The sequence below is a fragment of the Grampus griseus genome (assembly GCF_964374135.1).
Source record: "Grampus griseus genome assembly, chromosome: 2".
NCBI classification, from domain to species: domain Eukaryota; kingdom Metazoa; phylum Chordata; class Mammalia; order Artiodactyla; family Delphinidae; genus Grampus; species Grampus griseus.
This window is the reverse complement of record NC_139018.1, coordinates 39,382,543-39,396,045: the sequence shown is the minus strand read 5'-3', so window position 1 is coordinate 39,396,045 and position 13,503 is coordinate 39,382,543. Positions and strand designations below refer to the sequence as shown.

At 38.5% G+C, this 13,503-nt stretch overlaps 1 protein-coding gene across 1 annotated transcript in view; it reads left to right on the top strand.

Moving 5' to 3' along the window:
• SYT16 (synaptotagmin 16) overlaps positions 1-10,111 on the top strand; it is a gene marked incomplete at both ends in the record, with an annotated part of 119,935 nt that extends 109,824 nt beyond the window's left edge. The window contains one exon of the mRNA XM_082648125.1: positions 9,798-10,111. Within this exon, the coding sequence (XP_082504251.1) occupies positions 9,798-10,111 (314 nt within the window). The remainder of the gene's footprint in view (positions 1-9,797) is intronic.
• Positions 10,112-13,503: the final 3,392 nt, after the last annotated feature.

Below are 13,503 nucleotides of genomic sequence, written 5' to 3'. Positions count from 1 at the left end.
TATAGTGAAAGGCTAAAAACATACATGAAGATGATGAGCTGCAAATCCAGGAGAGGAATTACCTTTAGTGATAGAGGAAACCAAACAGGATCTAGGAGGGATACTCAAGGATCTTCAATTATAACACTTTATTTCCTAAAAATCAAACAAAAAGCAAAAAGGTCCATAGTAAATAAAACAAATGCTAAATATCACAAGTCTGCATACTTGGGTATGTGTACTATTATTCTCTCTTATGTATGTTGAAAATATTTTATAATTATGAATACATTAGAAGCTAAGGGGAGGTTAAATGACCAAATTCTTTCCCTTACCCAGAGAATCGTGGTGCCACACTCCCACCCCCTCCCCGAGGCTGAGTCTATTACAATTGGTAGACCGTCATGCTGCCCACTGGCAGGTGTCTTGTATGAGCTATTTAACTAACTACTGTGGTTAGTTAAATAGTTAGGTATTATATTGTTTCTTTGGAAAAATGACTTCTGAGTCCCAAATGACATAATTTTGTGCCATGATATATTGGAGATATTTTACTGTCATAATTTTTTTGGTGCATGTGGTATCTTCCTTTATGGAGAAAGAGACAAGTGACCCATAGAGCAGTTGGCAGGCTGGGTCAGAAGAACAGCATCCAGGACGATCTAGGGATTGGGACCCATTCATCCTGTTGTTGATGGTTTTGACACCAAGAGGCGTCTGAATCATCAGCAGAAGATAAATACTGCTCGGTGGGAGGAGGAACAAAGATGGCAGAGTAGAAGGACATGCTCTCACTCCCTCTTGAGAGAACACCAGAATCACAACTAGCTGCTGGACAATCATTGACAGGAAGACACTGGAACTCACCGGAAAAGATACCCCACATCCAAAGACAAAGGAGAAGCCACAATGAGATGGTAGGAGGGGAGCAATCACAGTAAAATCAAATTCCATAACTGGTGGGTGGGTGACTCACAGACTGGAGAACATTTATACCACAGAAGTTCACCCACTGGAGTGAGAGTTCTGAGCCCCATGTCAGACTTCACAACCTGGGGGTCCGGCAACGGGAGGAGGAATTCCTAGAGAATCAGACTTTGAAGCCTAGTGGAAATTGATTGCAGGACTTCGACAGGACTGGGAGAAACAGAGACTCCACTCTTCGGGGACACACACAAAGTAGTGTGTGTATCGGGACCCAGGGGAAGGAGCAGTGACCCCAGGGGAGACTGAATCAGACCTACCTGCTAGTGTTTGAGGGTCTCCTGCAGAGGCCAGGGGGTGGACTGTGGCTCACCGTAGGGACAAGGACACTGGCAGTAGAAGTTCTGGGAAGTATTCCTTGGCATGAGCCCTCCTAGAGTCTGTCATTAGCCCCACCAAAGAGCCCAGGTAGGCTCCAGTGTTGGGTTGCCTCAGGCTAAACAAGCAACAGGGAGGGAACCCAGACCCACCCATCAACAGTCAAGTGGATTAGAGTTTTACTGAGCTCTGCCCACCAAAGCAACAGTCAGCTCTACCCACCAGCAGTCCCTCCCATCAAGCCTCTTAGATAGCCTCATCCACCAGAGGGCAGACAGCAGAAGCAAGAACTACAATCCTGCAGCCTGTGGAACAAAAACCACATTCACAGAAAGATAGACAAGATGAAAAGGCAGAGGGCTATGTACCAGAGGAAGGAACAAGATAACCCCCCAGAAAAACAACTAAATGAAGTGGAGATAGGCAACCTTCCAGAAAAAGAATTCAGAATGATGATAGTGGAGATGATCCAGGACCTCGGAAAAAGACTGGAGGCAAAGATCGAGAAGATGCAAGAAATGTTTAACAAAGCCCTAGAAGAATTAAAGAACAAACAAACAGAAATGAACAATACAATAACTGAAATGAAAACTACACTAGAAGGAATCAATAGCAGAATAACTGAGTCAGAAGAACGGAGGAGTGACCTGGAAGACAGAATGGTGGAGTGCACTGCTGTGTAACAGACTAAAGAAAAAAGAATGAAAAGAACTGAAGACAGCCTAAGAGACTTCTGGGACAACATTAAATGCAACAACATTCGCATTATAGGGGTCCCAGAAAGAGAAGAGAGAGAAAAAGGACCAGAGAAAATATTTGAAGAGATTATAGTCAAAAACTTCCCTAACATGGGAAAGGAAATAGCCACCTAAGTCCAGGAAGCACAGAGAATCCCATAAAGGATAAACCCAAGGAGAAACGCTGAGACACACAGTAATCAAATTGGCAAAAATTAAAGACAAAGAAAAATTACTGAAAGCAGCAAGGGAAAAATGACAAATAACATACAAGGGAACTCCCATAAGGTTAACAGCTGATTTCTCACCAGAAACTCTACAAGCCAGAAGGGAGTGGCATGATATACTTAAAATGATGAAAGGGAAGAATTTACAACCAAGATTACTCTACCCAGCAAGGATCACATTCAGATTCCATGGAGAAATCAAAAGCTTTACAGACAAACAAAAGCTAAGAGAATTCATCACCACCAAACCAGCTCTACAACAAATGCTAAAGGAACTTCTCTGAGTGGGAAACACAAGAGAAGAAAAGGACCTACAAAATCAAACCCAAAACAATTAAGAAAATGGTCATAGGAACATACATATCGATAATTACCTTAAACGTGAATGCATTAAATGCTCCAACCAAAATACACAGACTTGCTGAATGGATACAAAAACAAGACCCATCCATATGCTGTCTACAAGAGACCCACTTCAGACCTAGGGACACATACAGACTGAAAGTGAGGGGATGGAAAAAGATATTCCATGCAAATGGAAATCAAAAGAAAGCTGGAGTAGCTATACTCATATCAGATAAAATAGACTTTAAAATAAGAAATGTTACAAGAGACAAGGAACGACACTATGTAATGATCAAGGGATCAATCCAAGAAGAAGATATAACAATTATAAATATATATGCACCCAACATAGGAGCACCTCAATACATAAGGCAACTGCTAATGGCTATAAAAGAGGAAATCGACAGCAATACAATAATAGTGGAGGACTTTAACACCTCACTTACACCAATGGACAGACCATCCAAAATGAAAATAAATAAAGAAACAGAAGCTTTAAATGACACATTAGACCAGATAGATTTAATTAATATTTATAGGACATTCCATCCAAAAACAGCAGATTACACTTTCTTCTCAAGTGCGCACGGAACATTCTCCAGGATAGATGACATCTTGTGTGACAAATCAAGCCTCAGTAAATTTAAGAAAATTGAAATCATATCAAGCATCTTTTCTGACTACAACGCTATGAGATTAGAAATGAATTACAGGGAAAAAAACGTAAAAAACGTAAACGCATGGAGGCTAAACAATATGTTACTAAATAACGAAGAGATCACTGAAGAAATCAAAGAGGAAATCAATACCTAGAGACAAATGACAATGAAAACATGACAATCCAAAACCTATGGGATGCAGCAAAAGCAGTTCTAAGAGGGAAGTTTATAGCTATACAAGCCTACCTCAAGAAAACAAGAAAAATCTCAAGTAAACAATCTAACCTTACACCTAGAGGAACTAGAAAAAGAAGAACAAACAAAACCCAAAATTAACAGAAGGAAAGAAATCATAAAGATCAGAGCAGAAATAAATGAAATAGAAACAAAGAAAACAACAGCAAAGATCAATAAAACTAAAAGCTGGTTCTTTGAGAAGATCAACAAAATTGATAAACCATTAGCCAGACGGATCAAGAAAAATAGGGAGAGGACTCACATTAATAAAATTAGAAATGCAAAAGGAGAGGTTAAAACAGACACCACAGAACTCTATGCCAATAAAACGGACAACCTGGAAGAAATGGACAAATTCTTAGAAAGGTATAACCTTCCAAGACTGAACCATGAAGAAACAGAAAATATGAACAGACCAATCACAAGTGATGAAATTGAAACTGTGAATAAAAATCTTCCAACAACAAAAGTCCAGGACCAGATGGCCTCACAGGTGAATTCTGTCAAACATTTAGAGAAGAGCTAACACCCATCCTTCTCAAACTCTTCCAAAAAATTGCAGGGGAAGGAATACTCCCAAACTCATTCTATGAGGCCACCATCACCCTGATACCAAGACCAGACAAAGATACTACAAAAAAAGAAAATTACAGACCAATATCACTGATGAATATAGATGCAAAAATCCTCAACAAAATACTAGCAAACAGAATCTAACAACACATTAAAAGGATCATAGACCACAGTCAAGTGGGATTTATCCCAGGGATGCAAGGATTCTTCAATATATGCAAATCAATCAACGTGATACACCATATTAACAAATTGAAGAATAAAAAACATATGATCATCTCAATAGATGCAGAAAAAGCTTTTGACAAAATTCAACACCAATTTATGATAAAAACTCTCCAGAAAGTGGGCATAGAGGGAACCTACCTCAACATAATAAAGGCCATATATGACAAACCCACAGAAAACATCATTCTCAATGGTGAAAAACTGAAAGCGTTTCCTCTAAGGTCAGGAACGAGACAAGGATGTCTGCTCTCACCACTATTATTCAACATAGTTTTGGAAGTCCTAGCCATGGCAATCAGAGAAGAAAAAGCAATGAAAGGAATACAAATTGGAAAAGAAGAAGTAAAACTGTCACTGTTTGCAGATGACATGATACTATACATAGAGAATCCTAAAAATGCCACCAGAAAACTACTAGAGCTAATCAATGAATTTGGTAAAGTTGCAGGATACAAAATTAATGCACTGAAATCTCCTGCATTCCTATACTTTAATGATGAAAAATCTGAAACAGAAATTATGGAAACACTCCCATTTACCATTGCAACAGAAAGAATAAAATACCTAGGAATAAACCTACCTAGCGAGACAAGAGACCTGTATGCAGAAAACTATAAGACACTGATGAAAGAAATTAAAGATGATACCAACAGATGGAGAGATACACCATGTTCTTGGATTGGAAGAATCAGTATTGTGAAAATGACTATACTACCCAAAGCAATCTACAGATTCAATGCAATCCCTATCAAATTACCAATGGCAGTTTTTATGGAACTAGAACAAAAAGTCTTAAAATTTGTATGGAGACATAAAAGACCCCGAATAGCCAAAGCAGTCTTGAGGGAAAGAAACGGAGCTGGAGGAATCAGACTCCCTGACTTCAGACTATACTACAAAGCTACAGTAATCAAACAATATGGTACTGGCACAAAAACAGAAACATAGATTAATGGAACAAGATAGAAAGCCCAGAGATAAACCCACACACCTGTGGTCCACTAATCTATGACAAAGGAGGCAAAGATATACAATGGAGAAAAGACAGTCTCTTCAATAAGTGGTGCTGGGAAAACTGGGCAGCTACATGTAAAAGAATGAAATTAGACCACTCTCTAACACCATACACAAAACTAAACTCAAACTGGATTAGAGACCTAAATGTAAGACTGGACACTATAAAACTCTTAGAGGAAAGCATAGGAAGAACACTATTTGACATAATCACAGGAAGATCTTTTATGACCCACCTCCTAGAGTAATGGAAATAAAAATAAATAAGTGGGACCTAATGAAAATTCAAAGCTTTTGCACAGCAAAGGAAACCATAAACAAGATGAAAAGACAACCCTCAGAATGGGAGAAAATATTTGCAAACGAATCAGTGGACAAAGGATTAATCTCCAAAATATATAAATAGCTCATGCAGCTCAATATTAAAAAAACAAACAACCCAATCCGAAGACTGGCCGAAGACCCAAATAGACATTTCTCCAAAGAAGACATACAGATAGCCGTGAAGCACATGAGAAGCTGCTCAACATCACTAATTACTAGAGAAATGCAAATCAAAACTACAATGAGGTATCACCTCACACCAGTTAGAATGGGCTTCATCAGAAAATCTATAAACAACAAATGCTGGAGAGGGTGTGGAGAAAAGGGAACCCTCTTGCACTGTTGGTTGGAATGTAAATTGAATCAGCCACTATGGAGAACAGTATGGAGGTTCCTTAAAAAACTAAAAATAGAATTACCATACGATCCAGCAATCCCACTACCGGGCATATACCCGGAGAAATCCGTAGTTCAAAAAGACACATGCTCCCCAATGTTCATTGCAGCACTATTTACAATAGCCAGGTCATGGAAGCAACCTAAATGCCCATCGACAGATGAATGGATAAAGAAGTTGTGGTACATATATACAATGAAATATTAACCATAAAAAGGAACGAAATTGAGTCATTTGTTGAGACATGGATGGATGTAGAGACTGTCATACAGAGTGAAGTAAGTCAGAAAGAGAAAAACAAATATCGTATATTAACGCATATATGTGGAACCTAGAAAAATGGTACAGATGAACTGGTTTGCAGGGCAGAAGTTGAGACACAGATGTAGAGAACAAACGTATGGACACCAAGGGGGGAAAACCATGGTGGGGTGGGGATGGTGGTGTGCTGAATTGGGTGATTGGGATTGACATGTATACACTGATGTGTATAAAATTGATGACTAATAAGAACCTGCAGTATAAAAAAACAAACAAACAAAAAACAACTAATACTAAACTTTCTTTGAGATATTTGTTGAAATATGTTAATATAAATGTTTCAGATATTACATGAAATTTCTGAAAATCTTATATGTTCTGGTATAATGTTATGTCATAATTCTAGTTAATACTTTAAAATGTATATCTCAGAAATAACTATATTTCCTTGTCAATTGCATTATTATGAACTTTCATCAAATCTTTAACCATGGTCGTTTTTAAGTCTTTTGTCATTTACAGACAGTTCTGGGTGTACTGTGATGCTTTTGCAAAAATGTTCCTATAAAAGGGTTTCATCTTCAAGGAATTCATGGAAAAAACTCTGACAAGTACAGGTTTCTGGTAACTGACTATACTGGTGAACTGAATCAATAAGCATTTTCAGAACTCTAATGGAAAACTGATGAATTCATAAAAGTGCTAACAAAAGATCAAGATGAAAAATAAATTACATGGGACTGAGTGAACTGATGAGGATGATTATAATTTTTATGACTTTCTGTTTTAATAAAAAAAAATGCTACTCGGTGGTGCTCTGCAGCAAGTATTATCAATTCCAAAGAATTAAAACAGAGCTCACTTAAGTTGCATATTTACTTGATTCTTTCTCTTCCATTCCGACTGGTGCTCATCAGATTAAGTCATTGAACCCCCAAAGACCCCAGCCTTACTCCCCACTATTCCTCACAAGTAGAATTTTCTGGGCACAGCCCTGGGTCACTAAGAATTAAGCACATTATTACAGCCAATAAAAGGTTCTCTTTTGAGCTGGAATGATCAGCAACATTTCTCTTCTTCTAGTCAGGTGTCCTCAGACTGGATTGTTTATAAAATTATTATTTCCCCCTTTTGTCATACAGGTACAATTCAGCTTCATTGATGGTGGTTTGGGAGTAAGTAGCCTTTCTCATAATTAGAAAATGATCTTCTGACAGGATAAAGCTGGAAATTGCTCTCTTTGTGAAATGAGCAGTTCTTTGTCTGAAAGATTGATTCAATTTTCACTGCCATAACTGGTAGCAGAATTGCCAGACCAGTTTGGTGACTGGATTGAACTTTTCCTACAGGAATTGTGTAGCTGTCCAGCTGCAGAAACACAAGTTCACTCCCCCATTGTTGGTTTTCTGACAGCTTTTTCCATAGAGTAGTTTGAAGATTGGAGAGCCCTGTTTTTGAGACAGAGGAGTGTTTTTCACACCTGAAGTGTAATTTCACACCTTGTGTTTCTCAGCAGATAACTGCATAAAATAACATATCAAACCAGAATAGAAAAAGATCAACAAAGAAAGAAAACTGCAGGTTGTAATTTGTTTCCTATCTTACAATGCTCTTGTGGAGAACAGTAAATTACAGAGCTCTGGGTTTACACTTTAAAAAGTTTGACTGGTTGTTAGGTGGGAAAGTGAGCAGTAAACACTAATCAGCATTTAGCCTGCATTGAACAGAATGTACAGAATTATAAAATTCGGGAAACACCGGAACTTGTAGATTTCTTTTAAAGGATAGGACACATAAATTAGTGGTAAAATCTGTAGTTAAGAGTAAGTCAAGAAATTGATAAATGATTTTAATAAAAATAGAATTTTCTTAGGATATAATTTTCTTTGTAATTATCCATTCAGGAATTTTAGTAAAAGTAATAGACTATGTTAGTACTTACTTTCTATAAATGACTAAACCTATGATGCTAGTCACCATCTCATGGCATTCTAGTGCAGGGGTTATAAAATGAGGGGTTTAGCTCCATTTTGCAAGTTTGAAAACTTAAGTCCAAAAGAAAAAAGAAAGTTGAGCCTCCTGGCTGGTCATAGACATTCATTACAAAATATTTAATATTTACTGAGTGTCTACCACATGTTAGGCATTACCCCAGGCACGGGGGTACAGTGGTAAACAGGGCAGTCTCTCTTTCTCCCATCTGGGAACTGACAGTTTTGCAGACAAGTAAGCAGGCAATGGAAATACTGGGTAATAAGTGCTGAGAGAGGCTAAAACTAGATTTTGATGGAGCCCACAAATGGTCAGCATGGGGGCAAGTGGTCAGCAAAGATTCCAGGATAAGATGACATCCAAACTAAACTAATGAATAGAAGTCATGTGAAGGTAGATATCATTCGGGATATCAGGGCATGTGTAGCTTATGCAGAAGTGAAAGGGAAAGACAGCAGAGTGGGTTGGAAGGATAAGGTATTCAGTGTAGTGGGGATGCAGTGTATAAAGGTAATGGTGGTGCATAATGAAACTGGAAGAGAAAAGTGTCAGGGTATGTGGTCTATACCGAGAAATTTAGCTTTTATCCTGAGACTAGTGGGATGTGTTGAAGGTTTAGTCTTTGTTTATTAGGGAGAGTGACACAACCAGATCTGCATTTTACAAAGACCCCTCTGACAATCCAGTGAGTGGAGATCAGTGAAGAAACATGCAGTGATGCGAGTGGGAAATGCTGGTGACCTGAGCTGATGGTGTACACTGAGAGTTCAGTGGCATTGGGATGCAAGGAAGTGGGTGGATTGGGGAGCTATTGAGGAGGTAGAATCAACAGAACTTGGTGGTTGATTGACTGGACTAGGGGTAAGGAAGCCAGTCTAGTCAAAAATGCTGTCCCGAGTTCTGACTTGGGTACTTGAGCAGATGATGCTACCATTCACAGGGCTGGAGAAGACTAAAACAGCAAGTTTTTAAGAGTTGGAGACATGATGAGTGTGAAATGGGATTTCCACAAGAAGAAGTATGATATTCAGTTAGATCTTGAGCTTGGGAGGGAAGTCTAGGCCAGAGATACAGATCTGGTAGTTGTCACTGAGTGGATAATATGGTCCAAAGAATATGTAGAGAATGAGAAGAGAAGAGACTCTTTAGGCATAAACAGCCTTTTGAAAATGAAAAGAAAGACACATAGAGCAAAATGTGTATTTATAGTTACATAAATAAAATGTGGATGAAGAACTGTGCATGTCTACAAATACCATTGCACACATGCCTGTGCATGTACATACCCTTGCACATACAGAGCTTCTAATGAACATCAGCAAGGTGCCCCATGGTGGGCTGCATGAAACATTAAGCATAAAGGTAATAATCCCTTTCCTGAAGAGCTCATGTAAGATGTGTTAGTCCTACAGCAAATTCTGGGCCTAAAGATGCTGCTCAGTATGTCAGTATGTGTAGATATTGCAATTAACCTAGCAAAACGGAAGGCACTGATGTTTTCTCATTTCCATTGTTTCCTCAGATACATATGGAAAGCTCTTTCTTCTCAGTTCTGTGGGTCAAGAGATGTCCCGCTGCAAGACCTCCATCCGACGTGGTCAGCCCAATCCTGTCTATAAGGAGACCTTTGTTTTCCAGGTGGCCCTCTTTCAGCTCTCTGACGTTACGTTGGTGATTTCTGTGTATAACAGGCGTACCATGAAGCGTAAAGAGATGATTGGTTGGATTGCTCTGGGTCAAAACAGTAGTGGAGGGGAGGAGCAAGACCATTGGGAGGAAATGAAGGAGACCAAAGGGCAGCAGGTCTGCAGGTGGCACACTTTACTCGAATCCTAGGTTTGCCAAGAGGTGTTTGTGGGCTATACCTACCCTGGTGACCCGTGTTTTGAGTACTGATACCAACTCAGTGCTTGCTGGCAGGCTTTTTTTAAAGACAGGCTTTAAGTAGGGATTGGATTCTATTAGACCCTAGGACATTCTGGGGGTGGAGGGATCTTTGGGTTTCTCAAAGGTTTGATTTGGATTTAAATACTGTAATTTTTTTTAAAAGCCCATATGCACTGTCGAGTATACTTTATTGGAAATGTTATTGTAGTTGAGATGAATGATGTTGAGTTAATTTCTGTTAATAGGTTATTAAATTTTGGTTCAGGCTATAGAAGGAAGCTTCTCTGGCTGTCTCTGCTCCCTTCGATTGCAAGGGAGATGTTAAAAGTTACTGTTTGTAACCACTTGTGTGTAGGAATCAGAATTTTCTTAGTATGGGGCAAAATACTCCAAAATACAGAAATGAACCTGTCGCCGAGGTTCATAGAAGAATGTAACTGTCATCCATAATCCCCTATTTCATGTTTTTCTCTTTATAAAAAAACCCTTCATTTATTTGCCTAACAAATAAGTTTTAAAAACTTACACTTATAAAGCAAATTTGAATTAAATACCTCTTTGTTTATCTCACTTATATATTGTGGTTTCCTATGAGATTTGGTTAGGTGACCCATTTTGAAACTAAAAAAGAATTCGAAAACTACTGTTGTAAGACAACTTGTCTCCTTTTGAGTATGTAAGATTTCAAAATGAAAACTTTCTAGGTTTTTATGCTGTTTTTCTCACCTAATAAATTCTTACAGAATGAGAAGAAAACCGAAAAACCTATTAAGTCATGGAGGTATTGATTTTTCTGAATCTAGTGTTCTCCTTCTAGATTATGCTTTTTCTATATTCAATACAGTATACTCACTCATACATATATTTTGATTCTGTGTTTGCATGTAAACCATACTTTTTTAATGCCATATTTTCCATCATCAGAGCATAGTAAATTGTATACAATGGACTTTAATAGATGTTGATTTGATTGACTCTTAGAAATGAACATGCTATGACACCTGTGAATGAAGAATATTTTCAGTTTGTAAGCAACGACCCTAATTCTTCTTTGAGCATTTGAAGTGCCTATAATTGTCATTTTTTTCGTGGTATTTGCAGCAACATATATTAGTCACTACTTGCATTTTGGGCACGTGCCATTTAGAGCACTGATCATGTATGGTTATGAGCATGAAATTTTACTTCTAACTGACTTTTACATTTTTGTGCAGTGCATGTTTATTTTCTTAGATCTGAGCCCTTAATTTCAATTACTTTAAATTGGCAGTAATAAGAAAAGGGAAGGAATGTGTGTACATGTAACACTGAGCCCCGTGTGCAGCTCTTCTGAGCAATTGCTGTCACTTATTTTTAGCTTTTATGTTTCATTGTTGACTTTTTGCTGTCTGTGGGAAGAGTGATAGCTAGTGATGGATGTATACAGTTAAAAACACATAACTCCTCCTCAGCTCTACATTTTGACAGATTGTAAACGTAGGCTGTAACACTTGAAGCACATATTTATTCCTTACAGCATGTAACGGTTATCCTGACAAGCCCAGACTAAGACACAGGATAACTCGACTCTGATTTGAAGCTTTTGAAAGAAGTGATTTCATATGGAAGAATCAGAATTAGAAAAATAAAGGAATATCTTAATTTCTTTTCAGGGCATGGGAGTTTCGGATATCATGCTGCTCAGTTATTGGGAACAAGTAGTAAAACCATGCTCCTTTGGGGTTTTCCCCTCCCTTGCTTTGGAAGACCTCAGAGTGCTTTTCCAACATCATATCCATTAACTGCTGAGTGGTCTGTGCAGTGCGGCTGTGTCATGGAGTAGAACTGAGTGCAATTGATTAAGTAGCAGCACAAAGAATTGGCTTTTCACATCCCTTACTCTCTTTATGCGCCTGTGCTTAAAGGGAAGCAGAGCAGCCTTGTTATGCTTTCCTTTCTGCAGTGACATAAAAGCAGCATTCACTTTAAAATTTACATTTGAAAAAATCTGCATCTATTGTACAGACAGGCCTGGATGTTTTCTCCTCATATTTTCCTGCTCAATGTTTTGCCGCATCCCTTGTCTCACAGAGCCCAATAGTCACCTATACTTCATTTACTGCTGCCTTGCCTCACCCTTTCTAAGGTTTTCTGCCGGGGTAGTGAAAATATCCTTGTGTGTTTGATCTGCTTTCTAATAGTCTGCTTGTGATACAATTTACAGAAATTTTAAGGGAAGAATGCCTGAAAAGCATTTTTCATTTGTATAATTTTACTATGTTGGTGCTATTTACCATGTAGGATGCATGTACATCTTGAATATCTAGCAACGTTCACCCTAAAGCTGATTGTATAAATATAAAATGCTAATGACAAGATACATCAAAATATGAGGTGAATTTTTTTACATAGACTTGAAATTCTGGTTTAGTAAAATCTTTTCTTTTTGTGCACTTAAATTTCCTTATTTTCTTGGCGGAGTCTAGACACAATGCACTTAACATGTTTTTCACTTGAGCTTTTATATCTGCATTTGCTTTTCAAAGGAGTTACGAAAGATAATTAGTTGCTTCTGCCGTGTTAAAGCTGCTTTTGCCTATTTCATCTAGCTAATAATTAATATCTCATAGGGACATACGAAATTGAAGAAGCACTAATATTTGTTGCTTGAGTAGTTCTTTCCATGAGTTTTTCCCGAAGAGAATGCTTTTAAAATACTATTGTGGAGGGTAAAGGATGCACTAGGTTTATGGAAAGCTGGTTTCCAGCGTGCCTTCTTTCAGGGAATGAGTTTACACTGAATCGAGAAGTGCCCGTTTCCCCAAACACGGTGGTGACTCTTGTGTTCTCTGCGCCCCTCTGACTATTGTTGAATTTTTAAATGGGCCATTCACCAGGCAGCCGAGCACCTGCTCTCACTTCTCTCCTTCACTGGCTCCCAGTGTGATGTGCAGTTGTTTTGGAACCTCTTTTTGCTCCTGTTGCATAACTATGAGGGGGGAGGTCTTGCCTTTCTTAACAGAAAAAGAGCTTGTAATGTCTTCGGAAGTAATAGACCTGGCATTCCACCTGTGCAAAGTTTGAGACAGAATCCCCGCCATGATGGGAAGAGAAAAAGAGAGCATAGTACTGCATTGTCGCTCACTTTAGGCACTGTTCACTCTGCAACTCCTTCCATGACAGTGACGTATTGACCTCAAATGTTGGTATTCTCCATAGTGCTAGGTGCTACAGCGAGCCTGAAACACAGCCTCTGCCTTTGCAACATGTAGCACCCACAATATTTTATAAATTGTTAACAAGTCTTGGTCAGTCACTGTGTTTTACATCCTGGCTGTACCACATGGTCTTAGCTGACAACC